At 37.1% G+C, this 25,742-nt stretch overlaps 1 protein-coding gene, 1 non-coding gene and 1 pseudogene across 2 annotated transcripts; 2 read left to right on the forward strand and 1 right to left on the reverse strand.

Moving 5' to 3' along the window:
* Positions 1–463: 463 nt before the first annotated feature.
* Positions 464–1,894, forward strand: LOC139191380 (disease resistance protein RPM1-like; annotated as a pseudogene).
* A 732-nt stretch (positions 1,895–2,626) lies between these two features.
* LOC103407222 (blue copper protein-like) lies at positions 2,627–3,236 on the forward strand. The gene is made up of 2 exons (XM_008346168.2): positions 2,627–2,786; positions 3,037–3,236. Exons 1-2 carry the CDS (start codon positions 2,627–2,629, stop codon positions 3,234–3,236), a joined length of 360 nt encoding a protein of 119 aa, XP_008344390.2.
* Positions 3,237–21,250: 18,014 nt separating this feature from the next.
* On the reverse strand, positions 21,251–21,334 carry LOC114823819 (small nucleolar RNA R11/Z151). The gene has a single exon (XR_003771766.1). It is a non-coding gene; the product is annotated as a small nucleolar RNA R11/Z151 (small nucleolar RNA).
* Positions 21,335–25,742: the final 4,408 nt, after the last annotated feature.

A 25,742-nucleotide genomic window follows, 5' to 3' on the forward strand; every position in this document is an offset into this window, starting at 1 on the left:
TTTTCAAGTTTTCACTCGAACCAGTCAACTTTGATGCTATTTTTCGGAAATCGCCGGCAACCATTGGGCTTATAAATAGGTATAATCTTATTCTACTCTTTTCTATCTTCATTTTGATATATTATGGGTCGAATTTGGTTAAGAAACGATTGAGTTACGAAGTTTTAAAAATTGCCCAAACTTCCGGCCAAGAGCTCCGGGACACTTAACGGAGTTTTTAACAGAAGAACCAAAATGATGGATGGTGGACAATCTCAGGGACCACTTTTATCGATTTGGAATCTGAGGGACAAAAGTGATGAGTTATACAAATCTCAGGAACCATTTTGGCGATTTACCCAGGATTTTTTGAGGATGATGATAATGCAAAAGAGGTATGTGGATGTTTTGGATGATGTATGGAAAGTAGACGTTAGGGGGGCTATAGAACATGCTTTACCAGAAAAAAAAAGGTGGAAGAATAATGATCACTAGTAGGATTAAAGATGTTGCTGATTTTTACAAAGGTCTTGTTTTGTTCATGTTCATTGCTTGCAACTTCTGCCTCCAAACAAGGCATGCATCGGTTGTGGACTATTCGATTAGTTGCATAAGATTGATTTGGTTGTGGATCGCTGAAGGGTTGTAAAATCAAAGAAGGGCAACACATTAATGGAAGAGGTTGGAGAAGAATACTTGGCTGACCTAATCCATAGAAACCTGGTTCAAGTGTCGAAAGTTTACATTGATGGAAAAGCTAGAAGCTGTCGTGTTCATGATCTTTTGCATGAAGTCCTCCAAAGAAAGAGTGCCGGTTCAAGCTTCTATCAAGTGTTATCAGAAGATGAGTCAACTTTTGAACCTGTAACTCGATGTCTCTCGATAGACAGCAGTCCCTCTGAAGCCTTGAGAAGCATTACACAGTCTCATATCCGTTTCGTATTTACTTTCAACCAAGCAGAATGGCCCAAGTCTTTTCTCAACACATGGAGTGGAAACTTAAAACTTGTGAAAGTGTTGGATTTCACAGATGCTCCACTCAGTCATCTTCCGAAATACGTGGTGCATTTGTATCTCTTGAAGTACTTAAGCCTAAGGAATACGAAAGTGAAGTTGCTTCCGGAGTCCATTGGCAATCTGCAAAACTTAGAAAACCTGGATCTAAAACAGTCTCTGGTGTACGAAATACCAGCCGAGATTAAAAGGCTCGTTAAGTTGAGACATCTTTTTGGGATACTGCTATGACTACAACATAGAGTTTAGCCTTAAATCCGAACAAGGAGTGAAGATAGATGATGTTATTGGATGCGTTAAAGCTTTGCAGAAAGTTAAGGCAAATCATGGAGGGATCAACCTAATCAAAGCGCTTGGCAAGCTAAGGCAGCTGAGTAAGGCCTAAAAACTTGAAAAGTGAAGATGGAAGGGCCCTATGTGCTTCGATTGAAAAGACGAGCCACCTCGAATCTCTAGAATTAAGTACAATAAGTGAAGATGAAGTCCTGGATCTGCAATCCATTTCAAGTCCACCAGAATTTATTCAAATTCTCTACCTGAAAGGTGTCTACAGAAGTTGCCAAGTTGAATTCCAAAGCTTCAACACCTAGTCAAGCCAAATATTTTCTGGTCAAGGTTGAGAGACTCCCCACTAAAAGCCCTTCAAAACCTACCTAATGTGTTAGAGCTTGGACTCTCGTACAAGGCATATGGCGGCGTGGAGCTGCATTTCGAGTGAGGCTTTACGAAACTGGAGGTGCTACAACTCAGGGACTTGGAGGGGCTAAATTTATTGGTTATAGACAATGGGGCTATGCCTCTTCTCAGAGAGCTACAAATAGGACCTTCCCCACAACCCAAGGAGATGCCCTCTAGCATCCACCATCTCCCAAATCTAACAACTCTTCGCTTTGTTAATTGAAATTTTATAGTACAGTTTACTGCTTAAAGAGCATCTCATGTGGGGTAGGGAGGCTTGCCAAAATTTGGTTATAATGACATAAAATTAGTTACAGTTTACTGCTTTAATAAATGATTTTCACACCCACACTATTTTTCTCCCCCAACACACCCATGTTTATTTTTGCCAATTGAATTGAATGAATCAAAGAAATAAAAATGAACTTAAGTGCAGTGAACGAGAGAAATAATGGTGTGTGAAAATCATTTCCTTAATAATGATAGTGCAACAATACTCAAAGTCTATTTACGAGTATGTCTTGGGGAAATTTATATTAAATATGAGTTAAAAGTTAAAAATTTAGCTAGTGAGTTGGACATGCCTGAAGGAGGTGGAATGTATATATTTGAGCAAAATGAATTTAAGGTTTCCCATTTCCTCGGAACGGTTGTGATTCCTTAGTCCAAGATTGGACGTGGACATCTGATACTTACCAAGCTAAAAACATGAGTTGTATGTTTTAAAAAACATGAAAATGTTGCAGGCGACGTCGACAAACACGATGTCAATAAACTCCAACTGTATATGTATTTTCATATTATCATGTTGTTACCCAAGTATTATTTAATTTATAGTATATGTATCATGTGTGTATAGACATACGCTTGTGCCAAGTAGCCACATCCAGCCCTATATATACAAGTGATCGTTCAGTTCTTCGACCGGACAGACACGAATTCGAAGTAGCATAACATGGCACGAGTCACTTATCTTCTCGTGATCGCGCTTCTCGTTCTTCCTAGCGTGGTGTTCGCGACACGGTATGTCGTCGGAGATGACGAAGGCTGGAATTCAGGAGTTGATTACTATGCTTGGGTTGAGGGAAAAACATTCTATGTTGGAGATTCATTAGGTGATCACTTAGCACTTTCACATTGCTTCTCTATACTTTGATTAAAATCTCACTTTTTCCTCTGAACTTGTAATGCATGACTTTGCCCCCCATGCTTTTATTTTGTTTCTTAAGTTTCCATTAAATTGGTCAGAAAAATCGTTAACTTCATTGTTGTAGAACAACGAAAAGAAAATGCCAAGTATCGAAAAATACATTAGTTTCCTAACCGTTGCATTTATTCGTTGAATGTTGATTTTTTGTTTTCCAGCTTTCAATTACAATGCAGGTGCCCACAATGTGGTTGTAGTTGATACTAACGGGTATGATCAATGTCTTGCGTCTCCAAACAACGGTGCCTATAACAGCGGCCACGACGTACTGACGTTTAACGTTGCCGGGGACTACTATTTCATATGTGAATGGCACTGCAATCACACCGACCAGAAGCTTAAGGTCACCGTAAACTAGATTGATTCACTCAAATATGCCGGCATCTTCTTCACCAGCTTTAGCTTATTAACGGAGACCACTTGTACTTTGTTTTTCTCTTCCTTTTTTTCTTTTCAATAAACTTAAAGATGTTGGTAAATTGATGTATAACATGACCACCCAATGACCTGACCAAAAGAACAGAAGGATTACCGACGAGCGAGAAAAACTTCCTTATCACTGGTTGTATAGATGATGCAATTCATAAACTAAAACTGCGGGATTCATAATGGATTTGAATCCAAACGTATAGATCAAAATGTGTGGCAAGGGCATGTATACAGCTTTACTCAAATAATTATTGGTAATATAGCAATGGTGTGACCAAACCACTACTAAACCTATGAAACATACCCACCATGCTTATATTTCAGGTGGTGCTATCTACATTTTTTTTTTTATCTCTCACACATCCCTCTTAATTTTTGTCATTTGATATTTTTCAATTCATTTGATCCAATGGCTGAAAATTGAGAAGGATGTGTAAAAAAGATAAAAAGATGTGGGCGGATAGCACTGCTCTATAATTAAGATGATATCATGATTAAAGCTGACAATATAGGCAAGTGATTTCTTCCAAGGAACAAACATATATTATGGCAAGAGAGATCGTTCCTCTTTTTGTGACTGCGTTTATCATTGTTTTCCATGGCACTATATTGGGTGATATATTAGGTGATCATTACTTATAACTTATGTGTTGGTTTTCAAATTTTTGTAGATTGTTTTTCTTTCAATTTTTTTTAATAGTATACTACTGGTTTTATTTTGATGATTTTGACAGTGGGAAAAGATTTTCACACACGTTTTTTTTACCTTGTGCACATAATTGTTCACTTTTATCTCTTGATTCTCTATTGAATTATTCACTCCAAATGCCAAAAATAAAGAAAAATATTTCATGAAGAAATGAAGTGTGGAAATCGTTTTTTGTTCTAGATGGAGAGAAAATAAGCGAGAGTATAAGGAGAGACGAAGAAGGGTATAAAAAGAAAGTGAAGATAAAAGAAAACTCATGGAACAATTAACTCAAAATTGCTATTAGTTTTCATTTGGGAAGTAATTTTCGCACTTCTTTGGACATTCTACACTTATTTGCTGAATTATGCTTATTGATTATTATTTTTTATTTGTTTAATCTAATGGTTAATAAAAAGGGAGTGCTAGAGGTGACAAGGAGAGTGAAAAATTCACTCATCTTTTCATTTTGAAAAGAGCTATTCAAACACCCATTTTTACTTTTAATTTTTTGCCGTTGAATTTTTTTAATTCATTTAATCCGATAGCCGAAAATTGAGAAGGGTATATGAAAAATAAAAATGGATGTGTAGATATCCTTCCCCCCACTCCTCTCATCAGCCTTCATTCTCCCTTGATATATTTCTCCACAGCTGATTTTACACTTATTTTAGCTTTTTACACCACACTTTAATTTAGCCATCAACTTAAATAAATCAAACGGAAACAACAAATATGATTAAATATGAGTATTTAAGAGGCTAAAAAAGACATGTGATTATCATTTCTCGTTACCCCTCTATATCTAACAAAACGTAGTAATTAAACTAAAAATTAAAAACAAATACGTTACAAAACGAATTTTAAATTTTTTGTTTTCACATGTATGAATCTTTACTAAGTGAGTATACTGTGCTTTTTCTTTGCTGATTAGTTCATTACTTTGACTTAGTTGTGGGAGCATTCATAATTACTCCTTCATTTTGTTGTGTTCAATTACCACAATGTTATATAGTGATCTAGAAAAATGGCCCACCCACTGCTGCCTATTCTGATTTCATAATGCATTTTCAATTAGATTAATCTAAAAAATGTACATAGGTTCAACAACAACAACAACAAAGCCTTTTCCCACTAAGTGGGGTCGGCTATATGAATCCTAGAACGCCATTGCGCTCGGTTTTGTGTCATGTCCTCCATTAAATCCAAGTACTCTAAGTCTTTTCTTAGGGTCTCTTCCAAAGTTTTCCTAGGTCTTCCTCTACCCCTTCGACCCTGAACCTCTATCCCGTAGTCACATCTTCGAACTGGAGCGTCAGTAGGCCTGCTTTGCACATGTCAAAACCCATTTTGTGTACGTGTTGATGCTTCACCGCCCAACATTCTGTGCCATACAGCATCACCGCCCAACATTCTGTGCCATACAACATTATGTGCCACACAACACGCCGAATGCACTATTCCACTTCATCCATCCAGCTTGTATTCTATGGTTGAGATCTCCATCTAATTCTCCGTTCTTTTGCAAGATAGATCCTAGGTAGCGAAAACGGTCGCTCTTTGGTATTTCTTGATCTCCAATCCTCACCCCTAACTCATTTTGGCCTCCATTTGCACTGAACTTGCACTCCATATATTCTGTCTTTGATCGGCTTAGGCAAAGACCTTTAGATTCCAACACTTCTCTCCAAAGGTTAAGCTTCGCATTTACCCCTCCTGAGTTTCATCTATCAACACTATATCGTTTGCGAAAAGCATACACCAAGGAATATCATCTTGAATATGTTCTGTTAACTCATCCATTACCAGCGCAAAAAGATAAGGACTTAAGGATTGTTGATGCACAAAATCAGTGAGGACTTTGGTACAACAGAAAGTATTACGTTTGTGATCTTCGCTAGATTGCTCCGATCATTAGTGTGGATAAATATGTAAATGGATAGAGACAGGAAAGCAAACACAAGATGTACGTGGTTCACCCAGATTGGCTACGTCCATGGAGTAGAGGAGTTCTCATTAATTGTGAAGGGTTTACACAAGTACTTAGGTTCAAGCTCTCCTTTAGTGAGTACAAGTGAATGATTTAGTACAAATGACATTAGGAAATATTGTGGGAGAATGATCTCGTAATCACAAAACTTCTAAGTACCGAAGTGTGGTATCGTCTTCACTTGCCTTATCTGTCTCATTGGTAGATGTGGCATCTTCTCTGGAAGTACTCTTCCTCCATCCAGGGGTGGTATCTTTAACTGGTGGAGATGCACAAGGTAATGTATCAATTTCACTTGAAGCTTACTTGTAGTTTCAAGCTTGGTCAAGCGCGATACAAACCCTGTAGTAGGAGTCGCCCAAGTCGCCGAGCTAGGGGATCTGCTGAAAGAGGTGACAGACAAGGTAAGCAATTAGAGCTCCAAGCAATCAGTCCCAGATCAAAAGTTTGATTTTGAGTTCCGGCTGATTGTTCTCATTCTCCCTATCTTGCAGGCAGCATGAAGGATAAAGAGAAGAAAAAGGAGAATGGATGATATGAGATACTTTTGCTTTTGAAGAAGTAACTTTCCACAGGCTTATTCTTGAACTGGGCTGGAGGGTTTTCTGATTTCCTCCAGAGTATAAGGCCGACTGAAGAATTTGAGGGTCAAAACAAGTCCATCAAATCTAGAGTACGTTCGACCCTGCTGATATGGGAAACTTTTGCTGTTAACAAAGTAGTGGATGTATCGGCACGTGTTTTGTTACGCTTGTCTCCACATGCTTCCTTGTATCCTTCTCACTTTCCCTATCTGTTCCTCAAGCAGATGTGGTATCTTCTTTGGAAGCATAAGATGTTGAAGATGAGTACTCGAGAGCAATGCCAGGTAAGTAATCAGGTAAAGGGTTCCAGGCAGTCAGTTCCTGACTGGAAGCTTGATTCCAAGTGCGGACTGATTGCTCTCTTTCTCCTTGTCTTGCAGGTAAAAACAAAGCCAAAGGAAAATACAGGGAAAAAGCATGATATGGGATACTCTTACTTTTAACCCCGATGATATGAGATATTCTTGCTCTGGTGTAGCTTGTTTGTAGATGTATTATCGGGGGGGGGAAGAAAGCTGAGTATTTCGAAAGGCTTCGTTGGGAGTGCCCTCTCAGATATGAAGAAGGGTTGAGCATTTTTGCAGGTCTGTCTGTCTGTTGAGGATGGAGGTCGACATATATAAGAGTTTCCCTAACAACAAGTAGTAATGTTATTCCTTTACCCTACTTGGTCATAGCACAATAGTGGGAGCTGCCAGCTTCACGTGTGTCACAGTACTTTGAAAAAGTGGTCTGTGGTATCTGGAAAGCTGATGTTGCGTGTGAAGATTACAGACAAGCTTTATCCAAGGAGATCTGGCTCTCGAAGTTGAGAAAGCGGTGCCTCTTCGGTTTTTGAACAAGCAATGATGTCGGGGATCTGGCTCTCGAGATTCGAAGAACGGTGCCTTTTCGATTTTTGAGAAAGCAATCCTGCTGAGAGTCTGGCTCTCGAGATTCGGAGAGCGGTGTCTCTTCGATTTTTGAGAAAGTAATCATGTTGGGAGTCTGGCTCTCGAGATTCGAAGGGCGGTGCCTTTTCGATTTTGGAGCAAGCAATCTTGTTGGGAGTGTTTTCTCGAATGTGAGTAAAGATTGGGCATGTTTGCTAGTCTACCTTGCCACGGAGCACAGAGGTTGACACACAGGGACTTTCCAATTATCCAGCAGTGGTGCTGTTCCTTTACCCTTGTGGATAATAATATGGTAGCTAGACCTTTAAAATCTGTGTGTTTAAACTTTGTTAGTGCTGTTTCTTTGCTATTCTTTTACCCTTCTTGGTCATAACGATGTAGTGGGAGCTGCAAGCTTCACGTGTCTAAACTTTGTCAGAGATCTTTGGCAAAGTTATTTGTGGTACCCATGAGCTGATGGTGCGTGTGGAAAGTGGATGATTGAACAGTAAGATTTACGTGCTTTCTACTTCACCAGAAATCTTCAACAGAATGCCCGTAATTTCAGCAAAGCTGAGTGTGCATGTGACAGGTGCTGACAAGGATGAAAAAGCAAGTGCCTCTTCGATTTCTGAGATCGGCCCTCGTGGTCTCTAAGCAGCCCAGCTTCTGAGAAAGCAAGCGCCTCTTCGATTTCTGAGATAGGCATTCGTGGTCTTTGAGCAGCCCCGCTTTTGAGAAAGTAAATGCCTCTTCGATTTCTGAGATCGGCCCTCGTGGTCTCTGAGCAGCCTAGCTTTTGAGAAAGCAAATGCCTCTTCGATTTCTGGGCAGGCGCCTCTTCGATTTCTGAAGCTCCGTCGAGTGCAGATTTTTATAGAGGCTGGCATTAAGTTCCAAAGCACACTTGGATCTCCACCAGTAGAAACTCCCTTCTTGCACTTCTAAGATCTTGATTTGTCCGACCTCTTCTCTCTTCAACACCTTTGAAAATGTCTGGCCCCTCCAACCGTCGTTTTGAATTGAACCTTGTTGAAGAGGCAGCCACGCCTTCTCTAGACAACATATGGCGCCCATTCTTCTTATCCCTTACTGGTCCTCTTACCGTTGGGGATTCCGTGATGAAGAATGATATGACCGCTGCGGTGCTGGCCAGGAACCTTCTCACTCCCAAAGATAACAGACTACTTTCCAAACGGTCTGATGAGTTGGCGGTTAAGGATTTTCTGGCTCTGAGTGTTCAATGTGCAAGTTCTGTGTCTAATATGGCCTAACGCCTATTTGCTTGAACCCACCAAGTTGAGTCATTGGCGGCTGAAGTGATGAGTCTCAAATAGGAAATTAGAGGGCTCAAGCATGAGAATAAACAGTTGCACCAACTCGCACATGACTATGCTACAAACATGAAGATGAAGCTTAACCAGATGAAGGAATCTGATGGTCAGGTTTTACTTGATCATCGGCGGTTTGTGGGTTTGTTCCAAAGGCATTTATTGCATTCGTCTTCTAGGGTTGTACCGCGTAATGAAGCTCCAAATGATCAACCTCTGATGCCTCATCCTTCTAAGGTTCTGTCCAGTACTGAGGCTCTGAATGATCCCCCTCCGGTGCCTTCTCTTTCTGGGGCTCTACCAACTGCTGAGACTTCTCCTAAGCAACCTTTGTGAAAGCTCCATCTTGTTTGTTTATTTTGACTCATGTATATGTACATATTTGTAACTTATCGGTGATATCAATAAATAAGCTTTGCTTCATTCCAACGTATTGTGTTAAATATATCAAAACCTTCTTCACTAAGTTCTTTGATTTTTTTCTTTTGTTGAAGCTTGTATGTTGAAGCTTTGTGAGTGGAGCATGTAGGTTGAGGTAGTGTTCCCTTAATTTCCCGAGTGAGGAAGACTTCTCGGTTGGAGACTTGAAAAATCCAAGTCACTGAGTAGGGTCGGCTATATGAATCTTATAACGCCATTATGCTCGATCCTGTGTCATGTCCTCCGTTAGATCCAAGTACTCTAAGTATTTTCTTAGAATCTCTTCCAAAGTTTTCCTAGGTCTTCCTCTACCCCTTCGGCCCTGAATCTCTATCCCATAGTCGCATCTTCTAACCGGAGCGTCAGTAGGCCTTCTTTGCACATGTCCAAACCACCGTAACCGATTTTCTCTCAGCTTTCCTACAATTTCGGCTACTTCTACTTTACCTCGGATATCCTCATTTCTAATCTTATCATTTCTCGTGTGCCCACACATCCAACGAAGCATCCTCATCTCCGCTACACCCATTTTATGTACGTGTTGATGCTTCACCGCCTAACATTTTGTGCCATACAGCATCGCCGGCCTTATTGTCGTCCTATAAAATTTTCCTTTGAGCTTCAGTGGCATACGGCGATCACACAACACGCCAGATGCGCTCTTCCACTTCATCCATCCAGCTTGTATTCTATGGTTGAGATCTCCATCTAATTCTCCGTTCTTTTGCAAGATAGATCCTAAGTAGCGAAAACGATCACTCTTTGGTATTTCCTGATCTCCGATCCTCACCCCTAACTCATTTTGGCCTCCATTTGCACTGAACTTGCACTCCATATATTCTGTCTTTGATCGGCTTAGGCGAAGACCTTTAGATTCCAACACTTCTCTCCAAAGGTTAAGCTTCGCATTTACCCCTTCCTGAGTTTCATCTATCAATACTATATCGTCTGCGAAAAGCATACACCAAGGAATATCATCTTGAATATGTTCTGTTAACTCATCCATTACCAATGCAAAAAGGCAAGGACTTAAGGATGAGCCTTGATGTAATCCTACAGTTATGGGGAAGCTTTCGGTTTGTCCTTCATGAGTTCTTACGGCAGTCTTTGCTCCTTCATACATATCCTTTATAGCTTGGATATATGCTACTCGTACTCTTTTCTTCTCTAAAATCCTCCAAAGAATGTCTCTTGAGACCCTATCATACGCTTTTTCCAAATCTATAAAGACCATGTGTAAATCCTTTTTCCCATATCTATATCTTTCCATCAATCTTTGTAAGAGATAAATTACCTTCATGGTTGAGCGCCCTGGCATGAACCCGAATTGGTTGTCCGAAACCCGTGTCTCTTGCCTCAATTTATGCTCAATGACTCTCTCCCAAAGCTTCATTGTATGACTCATTAGCTTAATACCCCTATAGTTCATGCAATTTTGTACGTCGCCCTTATTCTTGTAGATAGGCACCAAAGTGCTCTTTCGCCACTCATTTGGCATCTTCTTCGTTTTCAAAATCCTATTGAAAAGGTCAGTGAGCCATGCTATACTTGTCTCTCCCAAGACTTTTCATACTTCGATCGGTATATCGTCTGGGCCCACTGCTTTTCTATGTTTCCTCTTCTTCAAATCTACAACCACTTCTTCCTTCATGATTCAACGATAAAATGAGTAGTTTCTACACTCTTCTGAGTTACTCAACTACCCTAAAGAAGTACTCCTTTCATGTCCTTTATTGAAAAGATTATGAAAATAACCTCTCCATCTGTCTTTGACCGCGTTATCTGTAGCAAGAACCTTTCCATCCTCATCCTTGATGCACCTCACTTGGTTTAGGTCCCTTGTCTTCTTTTCCCTTGCTCTAGCTAGTTTATAGATATCCAACTCTCATTCTTTAGTATCTAGTTGCTTATACATATCGTCATAAGCCGCTAACTTAGCTTCTCTCATAGCTTTCTTCGCCTCTTGCTTCGCTCTTCTATACCTTTCACCATTTTCATTGGTCATATCCTTATATAAGGCTTTACAACATTCCTTCTTAGCCTTCACATTTATTTGTACCTCCTCATTCCACCATCAAGATTCCTTTTGGTGTGGAGCAAAGCCCTTGGACTCTCCTAATACCTCTTTTGCTACTTTTCGGATACAACTAGCCATGGAATCCCACCTTTGGCTAGCTTCCCCCTCTCTATCCCACACACACTGGGTGATTACTTTCTCTTTGAAAATGGCTTGTTTTTCTCCTTTTAGATTCCACCATCTAGTCATTGGGCGCTTCCAAGTCTTGTTCTTTTTTCTCACTCTTTTGATATGTACATCCATCACCAACAAGCGATGTTGATTAGCCAAGCTCTTTCCCGGTATAACTTTGCAATCCTTACAAGTTATACGATCCCCTTTCCTCATTAGAAGCAAATCTATTTGTGTTTTTGACGACCCACTCTTGTAGGTGATCACATGTTCTTCTCTCTTCTTAAAGAAGGTGTTGGCTAAGAAGAGATCATATGCCATTGCAAAATCCAAGATGGCTTCCCCATCCTCGTTTCTCTCCCCAAAACCATGGCCACCATGAAAACCTCCATAGTTGCCTGTCTTCCTGCCCATGTGTCCATTTAAATCTCCTCCTATAAATAACTTCTCCGTCTGGGTAATTCCTTGCACCAAGTCTCCAAGGTCTTCCCAAAATTTCTCCTTCGAACTCATATCCAACCCTACTTGAGGTGCATACGCACTAATCATATTGATGAGTTCTTGTCCTATTACAATTTTGATTGCCATGATTATATCTCCTACCCTCTTGACATCTACAACATCTTGTGTCAAGGTCTTGTTCACGATGATGCCAACACCGTTTCTCGTTCTATTTGTGCCCGAATACCAAAGTTTAAACCCTGAGTTTTCTAGATCATTTTCCATAAGACCAACCCACTTAGTTTCTTGTAGGCACGTAATATTTATCCTTCTCCTCACCATAACTTCCACTACTTCCATAGATTTTCCCGTTAAGGTTCCTATATTCCACGTTCCTAAACGCATTCTACTCTTTTGAACTCTACCCTTCTGTCCTAGCTTCTTCACCCTCCCCCGTCCAATAGGATCAAAGTACTTCTTTTGTGTGTCCTGTGTAAAGTTGATAGGAGCATATGCTCCCAAACAACTTTGAGTGAAGTCGTTCAAAAAGAAGTTTCTATGGCCTCCTTGCTCATTTAACACTACATCCGGGTGCCGATGGAGATACAGCGACCCTTACTCATTTATCACTGTGCTCGGACCACACAGCGCGCCACTTACGGGTAACGCCCTAGCTTTAGCACGATTTCGTTCTGGATTCATTTTCATAAGGATTCGACGTAATCGAGGAGTGCCGGCTGTCGACTACCTGACGCCCTCCCCCTCCTCCTTTACCAGGGCTTGTGACCAGCAATGTAAGATAAACTTACACAGGCGGAGTTGTACATAGGTTTAACCAATTCCAAAAAAAAAAAAAAAAAAAAAACACAGACGAACACAAATAATTCAACATAATTTGAAAACCGAAGACCAAGGTACTAATATAGCAGAATTGGTATTTTAGCTTGCATTTAGATTTACTTTACATCAACAACCATGCATAATCAAAGGGGCATATTTTTGAAGTATGAAGGCAAGTAGCATGCACTTCACAAATACCTTTTCTATGCATGCAATATGACAAAATATATGTCCTGCAAGCTATGTTATCGTCATAGCGATTGCATAAAGATTATAAAAACACATTCTTAAAGTGTCTACAGTACGTAAATTTGGAATGGAATGCTAAAAAACTATACACATATTATATATGCACCAAGCCATCATTAAATCCTTGAGAGCTCATTTCCTCTGAGAATCAACATCGCTAGCACTAATAGAAATAGGAGACCATATCTCAATAACAGGTAAAGACACATATAGTATTTCAGCAACCGGCTAAACAATAATGGGTTGAAGTCGCGTAATATAAAAGAAAAATTAACCTTTGAGCTTTTGCAGTTCTAATTTAGTGAACAATGCCCTTTTCACACCTTTGCTTGAGGAAAGTGATTGGATTTCTTCAGTGCATGGCTCCAAAGGTGTAAAAGATATGGGATTGCATCAACAACAACTTGCTTCCCAACATTCACAGCAGGCGTGCATGGTTTAGCCGAGCCAATAGTTGCGCTAGGTGATGGTTGGTTCTTAAGTAATCCATAAACTACAAAGACCGTCTTGCCAAATTCCTTGTTTTAATTACCAAATCAAAGTTGGAATGTTTTTGTGGTGCCAACCAATCTTTGAAGATGTTGCGGCAACACAAAAGAATCATCATGCTCTTCTTCTATGACGAGACAGTGGCAAGATATGCCCAAAAAAATTTCAGTGTGCCTTCCTATCATCATAAGATTGAACTAATTTGTGTTGTCTTCCACAATAAAATTGATCTTGAATCTAAGTAACAAATGATAACATTGTTTAAATTATAGATATTGTGTGAAGAAATATAAACAATGTAAAAAATTTGGTGTGAGTGTTACCATGGTTCATGCAATTTTTTTAGCAACCCACGTTCAAAGCATTCAAATGTTGCAAATGTCTTCTTCATATCCTTGTGGCAAGATGGTCATGATTTGTACCACCATCCCTAGCTTAGATCATAACTGACAATGGTCACCTGACACATGAATTATAAGCAAAAGAGATGAAGCACAAAAAAAAACACAAGAGATGAATTAATCACACTAGAACTTTAAGCAAAATAGATTAAGCACAAAAAAAGCTGAACAAGATTGCTGAAGTTTTCGTAACCAAAATGCAAAAATGAAAAACAAATCAAACATATTAGATTGGAACAAAATTTAAAAGAGAAAACATTCTCTAAAATGATAAACCACTTAAAAGACATCAATATCATCGGAACTCAAGTAGAGACAACGATATGCATTTACCATGTTTTTGTGTTTAGACAAAAGAGAAAAACTAAGAGTGGTTGCAAAATACAATTCGCTAAAGAAGAAACATTTTTTTTAACTGTGCAAGGATGGTGCACTAACCTTGTTTAGTGCAGGATTGAGAAGTAGCTCTTCAATAGTCATCAACTTAGAATCAGCAGTAATATGGGGTTTTGCATACATTTTAGCTGAGCTGGGTAGCATCTCAATGGGTGATTTTAGGTATTGAAACCTAGTTCCTACATTTTTGTAGCAACAAGATAGTTCGTAAAATAATAAACGGTAAAGAAGAGTTGTTACCTTTGTTTATACTATGTAAGTTGTGGGACGTCGGGGTTAAAAAAACACACTATTGAGTCCGTGCTTCCCAAAACAAGTTGACCCGTAAATGTAAAGATAGCGATTAGTAAAATGCAATTTACAATGTGTGCATTTAAAGTTTAAACTATGGCAAGGAACAACCTTGGTATTGCTTTACTTTAAGGCAATCAAAGCAATAAACACAGGCCATGCCAGCGATTTTAGTGTCATCCTGAAAACCCATTGCACTTTATGCCCACAGGGTGACCTTTATTTGCTCTCCTCTGGAATAAGAAAATGCAGTAAGTATTTTCAATATCAAGTTTATATGGTCATGCATGTATAAATTTATAACAATTTAATAGAAACATTGCTAACTCAATATTTTGTGTTTGTAAGTTTTGTTTTTTTCGCAACCCTAATATTCTGCACAGTCACCTCCTTAGTTGGTTGTAAGACCATTAAACAACCAAAAACATCTATAAAGAGTATAGTAAAAAGAATGACGGTAAAGTCAATTATATTAAAACTGCTAATAATGAATTTAAGGGTTTACCAACATTTTGAAAACGTTATGGTTTACTTGTGAGCTCCACATCTCTGTTCACCTTTTTGTGAAACTGATCAAATTCAACCAAATTAAATCATTGTATCGGGATGAGTTGGTTGGTTCTTCAACAGGGACTATGGCCATTCTCCTGTTCAACTTAATCATTGCAGCATAAGGGACAATTTTGCTTGAGGTTTTATTGTTGACAACATGAAACTTATTAATCTCATAAGTACACTTGACATTAAGCTCTTAGAAAAGAATTGGATGTCCAAGGGGTTCATAGTTGCGTGGATCAAATTTCCCTTGTAGTGTAAAAACTAAACAATATGAGTCATGAAAGATAGTTTATAGCGTTTAATAAGTTTGTATAAAGTTTCAATTTTGTAAGCTATTCATCGATAAACACAGAGTCCAAACTTGCGGCTTGGGGATTAGCCCCAATAGTCTTCATGACCCAAATCTTGCATACTCTAATTTTAAGTTTGCTTGTTAGCCAGTACAGCACCAAAAACCAAATCGGTTAAGCTTCCATTAGTCTACAGAGAATCAAAATTTATAAGCAAATAACAAATGAAAACCGCAATACTAAGTTCATGAAACATAAGATAGATTAACATTTAGAAAAATAAAGGGCGAAAGAAAGAACTAAAATTGCTAAAACAAACAAGCAGACCTTCATATAAATGACTTAAAACATCTTTATAAAATATGTATTTTGTGTATCCGTAAGGCACATCAGCATTGTGAGCAATCACAATTTGAGACCTTTTGTTTAGGTAACTAGACAACACAACATATGGCTATCCACAAGAAAAAGCTGGATGCGAGAGAAATAAACCCACAATTTTCAAGATTCTCCTTGACTTTTATTGATTGGCATTGCATAGCTAACCCTTAGAGGAAATTGTCGCCTTTGCAAAGTAAATGAATATTTATTTTGAGATGACTAGGTAATAGTTCTTAGGATGTAAATTGTCTTACCAATGTTGCTACCCGTAAAATGATCCTTGTTTATACAACTTTATCGGTTAGTTGCATCACAACCAAGCCTGTTTCGTTACAGAGGCCACAACTTTGGTTTAAATTTCTAAGCAGCATTAGTGGCATACCAACTTTCAAGTTGGTTCAAAAATTCAATCAAATAAAGAATATCAACATTCTTGACATTCTTCGTCGAATAAGACACATAACCAAAACTAAAATAGGTACAATTTTCGCTGGGCACCATACCCAATATAAAATTATTCATCTCAATCACGGTATTATTTCGCAGCATCACAATGGCTCTCTTTCAAATATGATACGTCATGGAAATTTTCTTTGAAATCTGTGTACATTGCTGAAACGATGGGGTCATCATCAAAATTAATGAGAAAGTCTTTTGGTATTTGTGTTGGAATATGATTATGATAACATGGTTTTCACAATATGTGTAATCATGTGTGAATGTACACCATAACATTGGTGTACTGATATACATACGATTGTAGTGAAATAAGTTAATTAATTATTAAAGGAAATAATATAATTATTTATTTAATTAATTAATTATAAAGGGATATGAACAGTTGTATTCCAACATGAAAAGTTATCTCTAAAAGAATACAACTCCTCCAAAAATGTTATTTCCATCTCTATATATTTGTCAAATCTTTTTCTATCAGATTCATTCAATTTCATACTCACTCTCAATTCATATCCTTCACACCATATTGTGATCGATAGTCTAACAACATCTGTTTCCGATCCTGTGAATACCCAATTTCTATCAATTTGAACCTAAGAACTTTCTTCATCACTTGAACAAATAAATTCAGCAATTTGACCTTCTTAAGTTGCAAAAATCCAACTTGCAAAATGAGCCAATTCGAATTTCTTCCGATTATTCAAACTTGTTTTTGAAAGCCTCATGTTTTCTTTAAAGAGAAAAAGAGTTAAATAAGGCCAAAGATAAGAACTTGTCAATGAAACTTTAACAATTTCTGCCTTGCTTCCGTTCGGAACAACATAGAGAATTTGCCTAAAATCACCTCCGAATAGAATTAGCTTTCCTCCGAATGGCAAATTATCTAAATTTTGTTTTGACCCTTTAAGAGTATCTCGAGAAGACCTATTCAGTGTTTCAAAACATTGTTTATTGGTCCCTCATTCCAAAATATAAGAGATGCATCACTAATTAATTTTGCAAGATTAGTTCTATTTTTTTTTTCCACAAACTGAACAATCAGTAACATTAATAGGAATTTTAAACCTAGAGTGTGCAGTATTTCCATCAAAAAGCAACATGGAAGCAATTTCAGACGAAGTGATTGCTAAAACAATACTGTTTTATGATCTAATTTTAGCCATGATGGTGGTCCAAAAAAAATTTCATCAAAACTGTGTACAAAAAACAAAGCAGCCTCTTTGTTTTTCATCGCTTGAATAACACTATCGTAAACAATTTTTTTGCTTACTATTCATCTGTGTGACCATGAGTGAATGTTGCTCCTTAAGCAATTCAATGTCATAATTTAACTTTTTTGTAAAGTTTTTGTTTTTAAGTCTGTCCATGAACTATCTGTTTAACTTGAGGGAGATGATGCTTAGACAAACAATTTTTCTAACTCATACAAAAAGAGAATTTCTAACTTCCTCTTCACACTTAAAGATGTCATGTAACCCAAAAGCATTAAGTGTTCTACTTGTAATGTCATCAAACATGGTTTTTCGATGGGTTTCAGATAAAGCGGGTAGGTCAGCGACACTGCAAAAAGGAACTAACATTACAAAAGACTGTCTTAATTAGAATGATGAGGTAGTGAGGACAGCTTCTAACATTGCATTGTTCCACTCCTTATCATCCCCTAACAAACCAAGCATGTTGCATGCAACCTAAAATGTGGGTCGAAGAACACCTTTAATTGTTTTTAAATGATCAAAGCCCAATGCGCCTTTTTGGTAATTGAGTAACATTTTCATAGTACAATTCACCTAGGCATCTGCCCATCTTCCTAAGCCTCCACCCTTTTTCATCGCTATTCCAAACATATTTGGAAGGGATTTCAACATAACACAATTCAGATGCATTAAAATCCTGAACATATATTTCAAACCATTTTGTTAACAATGTGTTTTCAAGATTAGGTTGGTTAAGGACATGACTTATATTATCATCCTCTTGAAAAACAACATTTTAGTTGGAAGGAAGGTGCACACACAATCTTTTCAATAGTGAGTTCTCTAAAATGAATATGAAATTGTAACATTCTTCAAACCGCTTCATACGTACACAACTATCTACAATTAAGATAAACAACAACTTCATCAAACTTTTGATCCTCAAAATAGCCTAGCCTTATCTATGCCTTTGGTTATGTATTTGAAAAGATATTTAACGAGCATTATTGATAGAGTGACTCAACATTTATATGAGCTTGATACTTCAATAACAACTCCTGATTTTAAAGATAACAAACACATTATCAAAATTAACTCCATTCTTTAGAACATTTTTTTCCCTATGTCTGTACGTAACAAAACCATCAAAGTCAAAAGTGATTTCATATGCAAAAACTTTAGAAAAATTCTTTCACACATTTTTTATCTTTCATGCAAGGTTATTCTTTATTTGCAAAACCGCACTGACCATGGATCATGAACTGTGTAACATCATATCTAGACTAGGTCGAATTCCTAATCAAGAATCTTAGCTGAAATGATTGAATCCACATCAAAAGGAGAATGAAACTTATACTTCTTACTGACCTAAAACCAAAATGTGACAATGAGGTAGGCCTTTTTTTTTTTACACTTCACTGTGTAAATTACTATTGTAAAATGAACAACACACAAACATCAAATGAGTGTTTCATCTTTATGTGTTGAAAACAAAACAAACTTAAGTAGAGAACTGGACAAAGTCAGCTCACTAACCAGATTCAATCTTGCCAAAAGGTTTTCTAGATTTTATATAGCTAACCATATGATCAAGTTTTGTTTTAAAAATTATTGAAATTATATTCAGTCTATACTCAGCCTTACATCTAGGTCGGTGACCTAGATCTTCAACAATTTTTAGGCTATTTGACATTGCAAGTAAAAGTGATGAACAGATCAGGTATATCTAACGCTACTCGTAAATGAAGTCGACAAGATAATCCACTTACTAACGTCTGATCCACTTGCACTTCCTTTTCTTAGCATCTCACGAATTCCCATAAGACACTCGATTGTTAAGGAACTTTGATTCGCTCTAATGAATTCATGTCTATGTTCTTCAAGTGTGGCATATGCATCGATTAAATAGGGTTGAAACAATCTACCACCTTTTAATAGGGTGTTATCATGACCCACCTTATCTTGGATTTAATAACCTAGAAATGCTATCATAGATACCCCTTCAATTTTTTATTTTTTGCTTCTAATATTTAGATTCCAATGCAGACCCTTCCTATAGTCGTTTTCACCAAATAGGGAAAAGATAAGATACTGGAAAGCCCATATTTAGAATGTAACCTTGTTAACCTTTGCAGCGCAACCATCCTATACTCTACAACAATCTCTCTCAGTGTGAAATTGGCCCATGTCCCCCACTATTAACCCTCTAATCCTGTACACGTTGGCAGATTATACTGCGTGTCACAATTGTTTTAGGCACTGAGCAAACGTAGCCGCAAAGAATCTACCAACCCTTCATTAACCCTATCCCTTGCCACCCTAAATAATTGAACTAACTCGTTACACTCATCCAACATTTTAATAAGGCCATCAACTATTTGCTCGTCAGGTTTTGGAGAAGTTTTTTAATGAGAAAAAAAACTCAACCGATTGTTCATCTCATTCTGACAATCTGAGTGTCATAAGTGTACAATTGGGCAAATTTAGGACTCTCATCTTCAAGAGACAAAACAAAACCCATCAAATGATTCACTTCACCACTGACAATTTCAATTTAACATGCATTAGAAATGAATCATTTAACGGTCATATCGTTTAACCCTAACCCTTAACAAAGAAAATCAAGTTTCTTGGAAGTTTGACTTGTTTGGCATTTTGTGAAATTACAAAAAAAAAAAAAAAAAAAAAAGCGCAGAAAAACAAATGCTCTTCAATCAATCCCTCAAATTACTCAGTTGAAGAAGTTGGGTATGTTGCATTTTTCTCAAAAATTGTTTACTTTTTGGTATGAATGCAGGAAATCTTAATTTGCTGGAAAAAAAAAGATCAATTGATTTGCTAATCCAAGCACGTACATGAAATGAAACACACATTATATACAAATAGTTAAACGTGTAATGTTTTTCATTACGTTTCTGAAAGGCTCCTAATGAAAAACTCTTAATCAAATAAGTGCAAGTGTACAACAATAAAAATGTAGGGTAAGTCAACAAAACCTATAATGCTAATTCCCAAGTCGGCAACACGTTTCCTGCAAACCAAAAATAATGTTAAAATTTCACATAAGAAATTCAAAATTTTTGTTAATATAATTATTTTCTTTGTAGTAATGTTTTGAAGTTGTCTTTCCTACATAAGACAACTTCAAAACATTACTGTAAAGAAAATAATTATATTAACAAAAAAATTTGAACTTCTTATGGGAAGTAATAAATTATGAAATATTAGCACTATGATTAACTTCTTATGTGAAGTATTAATAACTAAGTATATATTCAGTTTACAAAAAAAAAGTTTTATAATTAAGTGGAATTTGTAATATCAAAACCAAAAAGCACATAGGAAGACCAAAACCAAATAACACTAAGTACCACTGCACACCACAGATTGGCCAAAAAACACATAAGATCAGGGAAATTTGCAACTTCAAAACCAAATAGCAAAAAATTGTCAAAAATTTGAGTCACTCCCTCACACTAAATAGCGTAGTAAGTTCAAACTTGAAAAAAAATTGAAGGCCAAATGCCAAAATTTGACAAAAACAAAGAAAAATGTCTAATTCCATTTAAAGAATCATAGAAACACAAACAAAATTTTGAAGAACTGACTCCACTCTTAAATCAACCAAAAATATAAAACCAATGCAAAATGACAAAAAAAATAGATCATTGATTGTTCATGATCCCAAAACCTTAAACCCAATATAATCCAACTCTAAAAATCTAATACACAATACAAAATGACAAAGAAAATAGGTCACTAATTTGTTCATGATCCCTAAACCCTAAGTAGAAAAAAAAACAGTATGAATGTGTGTAACAACCAGATCATTTTCAACCTGAAGTAGAAAAAAAAAAGACAGTATGAAAAATAATTGAATTTGAGCCTAAGTGTGTGTAACAATCAAATCATTGATCATCATGGCTCATTGAAATCGCAAAGATAATTATATGTCATCATAAGCCTCAATTTCACCAAAAAACCCTAGCTTTGCAAGATAGGATAAAACAAATCCTACCAAAAACCCTAAAATTTGAAGAATATGATAAAACAAATTTATGGGTTGTTGATAAAAAAAAACCTAAAAGATGAGATGGGTATTATTTGAAAAGCAATTTTTTTTTCTTTTTTTTTTTGGAAATTGATTGGGAAAAGAAAAACATAAGAGATGGAGAAGGTGTGACAACAACAAAACCTGTATTGATGTTTAGAAAAGAACAACAACAACAAAATATGTTACATGTAATTGAGTTGCAAAAGAACAAAAACAAAACAATGTACCATCATTCCAAAAATTTAAATGTAGAAGAAAAATAGAAGGAGAACCTCATATTCAAAAAAATTATCCACATATCTTCCTCTAACATTCGTACCTAATGAACAAATTATGAAAGCATCGATTGATTTAGATCAATTAATTTCACTAACTTTGGAAGAATGAACATAGGGAAACTCGAATTAAGGAAAATGAAAATGATAGAGCAAACAAATTTATAGACCTTGTGAACCCCTTAATTCACTAAAAAGGACAACCATGCTCTCCGACAGTAGATAGGAGATTTGAAAATTGACAGAAAGAATTTAAAAATAACCTGCCATAGAAAACCCAATTGAAGATTGGTACTTATCTTCTAAATGAGGACATGCAGAGCCATGATAGACAAAGAAGAGGAAATCTCATAAAGGCAGACCTTACTTGCTCCTGTTCACCACCCTCACCCCTTCCTCTGTGTTTTAAACCCTAAAATCCTGATTGCCCTTATCTTTTTCTCTCACTATCACAATCCAACCCACCAAATTAAAGATCCGCATGAACTGGCCTCACTCCTCCCTCTAAAGGTGTGCAAACAGGTAGAGGAATCGCGGATCGGGGTGGGTACACGTCGGTTTCATTTTTTTTAGAGAATAAACGGGGCGGGGCGATGTCATTTAAGAGGTGGGCCGGGTCCATATACTTAGAAAAAGGGAGCTCTGGACCGATCTGTTTCTTATTGTAATGAACACATGAGATTGAATGATGAACTATCATCCAATCTCAACCAGAATCCCAGTACACTCCATCCGTCCCTCCCACCCACACTCACTCGCCTTATCCTCCTCGACGACATCAAAATCATTGCACATCCCATAGAAATCACCCAAAACAACGACACTTGACATGCCCCAACCTAGATATCCAAATAACACCTGGATGGCACGTGCTGGCCAACACTCGAGAGTAACGAAAGCCATGAATATATAAATATGCAAGAACATAAGGAAACATGTAATCCAAAAGTCATATAACAAACAACAATCATAAGGAATATGCCAACGCTAAGAGACAATAATAATATTCTGAATTAAACATGAGTGAAACAAAATGTCCAACGGTCACAAATCCGGAAAAAAGAAAAAAAAAAGAAAAAAAAAGGGTGCATGGATATGTCTAGAGCATACCACTAAACGGAAGTACTAGTGAAAGGTAAGCATCAAGTTACAATTATTCATAAAGAAGCCATAGGCAAGTAGAATAATGTAAGTTCACTGGTAGGGAAATGCCTCAAAGCTCGGGTCATATTCCTTGTCACTAGGCCCTAAAGGGGGTGCAAAAACAAAAGGTGAGTGGACCATACTATGAAAACCTATTTCTTTCTGAACATACTAACCTCCTGTTTTGAAAACACATATAATACTACGTAATAGATTTTTCTAAAAACTCTACATGTTATAAAACGTTTGTACGATAAAATCATCTATAAAAGTGATAACGAACGCCAGAGGGCAAATCCCAAGAATCTCATAAATCAAATCAATGATGTACTCAACTAGGAGTATCATAATCGCTCGAAGGCATAACCATCACCCGAAGATGAAGCTGTACGACACTGGATTACGCCATGGAAGAACTATGGTAGGTCCTATCACATGAAGGTGAAGCTTTACGACTTTGGGTAACACTAGAGAAGAAAAATATATACATACACTGACACTAGCCATGGCTAGTAAAGCTATCCAACATTGGTTTCGCCAATCAAGCTGGGAGTATGTAATAAATATCTAACTGCCCCTTAACTGTGTCATATGGCCATAGATGTATACATACGCAGGTTGTGTGTATGTGTTGTATGATTACCCACTAGATAAGACTATAAAACGTATCTCAAACACTCATACCAATCTTAGAATTCAAAACCTCATCATCCGAAATCATAAGAATTTCCATAAATGTGATTTCTATAAATAAACCATAAATATTTCATGAAAGAAATTTAAATAAATCATAAATTCTCTATAAACCATAAATAGAAATCTGTAAAACATAATATACAACATTCTCAATTCATGAAATATGAAATGCATGCAAGCCTAATGTTTTATAAAAACATGCAATTTGAGAAGGGGTCCACTCATAAATATTCCGCTACCGGGGAGCCGTTCAAACTAGGGCGGACGAGATCACTTCCAACCGACGCATCTAAACACAAATAGAGACCATTTGATAAAACTTCATTAAAACGATCGAATTTGGGAAAATGGACAGTGGATTCGAATTCAACACGTTGAAAAACCTACGAAGGGACCTCAGGTTCCCCCACGCGCCGCCATGGTGTGGCAGCCTGGTCACCATGCACCGCCACGCTCCAAGATGGGTCGTGGAAAAATTCACCTCTGCCGCCGTGGATGGCGGCAGAGCTCAATGCCTTCGGCGGTGGCGCGTGCACCCCACGCTATTTTGAATGTCTCAGATTTAATGTAATCTCCTTCAGTGGTGCATGAGCTTTTTTCTCCAAAGTTGCTTCCTTAAACATCCCTATTTCCTAAAAAAAACCCAAAACATATCATATTAAGCATCAACACTATTAATACTTACTAAAGAAATTGGTCACAACAGGTTTCACATACATCAGTTCTAAACCTAAAAGGCTTCAGATTTGTAGGCTTTGGTTTCCTATACTTCTCCCCATGAGCATTGCTAGCAACAGATGTGGAGTTTTCTTTATGAATCTTATCTGCTTGATTGACCTGCATCATTGTTCAAGCGTTAACAGGCATAAAAAACCGTAAGGGAGAAATGAACAAACATAAACACTATATAGATACATTATTCTCATATACTTTGTAGCCTTTTCCAAGGCCTAGAATTATACAACTATTTTTTTTCCACTAATAGCTCTTATTTACATCTTTATTGGATTTGCATCACTTCTTTTATATTAATAAAATTAGAGGATTGCACATGCTTCTTTTTGGATGCCAAAACATTTTTTTTTTCAATTATTCTAGTTCCTTGTGGTTGAATGGGATTCTAAGCTTCAGATTTCAAAAAACGGAGAGTTTCGAAAAACCTCAGGGCTAGCACTAATGAGCTTAAACAGAACATATGAGAGCTAATGAGATAGAGCTAAGCTACTTCACCACTTCCATAAGTCCACGTCTCCACCTAAGCCTAGACATCCCAACATTGCCCAAATAAGTGCCCATCTTGACCTGCAAGATTTACATAGAATTGCAAAATTGGAAGAGATTTAAGCATGAACAGATTGTAAAACGCAAAACTTTATAGCTACAAATTGGGTTGCAAGCGAGCACTAACCATCATGAATAAAAAGTGGGTACACAAAATTGCCAAGAGATAAACTTGTTTCTTGAAACGCAGCTATGAGTGACGATGATCAATCTCTCCATTTTTTACACAATTAAACTTGAGCCTATGCATAACCAAGGTTTGGAATCCTACTGAAATCAGGAATAGGCCCTTGTAAGTTGCAGTTCCTCAACCTCCTGAAAGAAACAACAAAAACATAAAGATATTCAATCTTGACATGATTCGTCGTGTTAAATATTAAGAGCTACTTCTCGATTGTCATTCCAAACAACCAACACCATCATTGAATATGATATAACATCAGATAGAAACGGGAGATGTTCCCTGCACAATGGTTGGAAATATGTGTTTCCCAACAAAAACTATGATTCTCTCTATTGTTGCTATGATTAATCACAAATCTTTTGGATTTACACCTCCGTAATTGGAGCTTTAAATCTGATGTATGAATAAATAGAGATTCTAGTCCTTAGATCACACAATTTTACCTTTAAACTTACTAAAAGACATAGAATCAAAAGTAGCACTTACAACTTGAACAGTTTAGACATGTTGCTATATGAATCTGGAATTGTAGTCCCACCAAAGTTGTTGTTGTCAACTTGACTGCAAAACAAGTAAGATTATAGATAAGAAACTTGATACGGGATTGCATCCGTAGAAAAGGAAAGTCTAGAGAATTGTTCCCATTCAAGAAAGGAAAGGATGAAAAAATAATTAAGGCACAAATTTATGTTCCAAAGTAAGAAAACATACAACATTAATAAGCTTGGCAACTCTGAGAAC

The sequence above is a fragment of the Malus domestica genome, chromosome 02, assembly GCF_042453785.1.
Source record: "Malus domestica chromosome 02, GDT2T_hap1".
NCBI classification, from domain to species: Eukaryota; Viridiplantae; Streptophyta; class Magnoliopsida; order Rosales; family Rosaceae; genus Malus; species Malus domestica.

Bases quoted from the DNA above. Each gene is read 5' to 3' on its own strand.
- LOC103407222 (XM_008346168.2), top strand. From the start codon at position 2,627: ATGGCACGAGTCACTTATCTTCTCGTGATCGCGCTTCTCGTTCTTCCT. The intron at 2,787-3,036 runs GTGATCACTTAG...TTTGTTTTCCAG, and splicing joins CTATGTTGGAGATTCATTAG to CTTTCAATTACAATGCAGGT.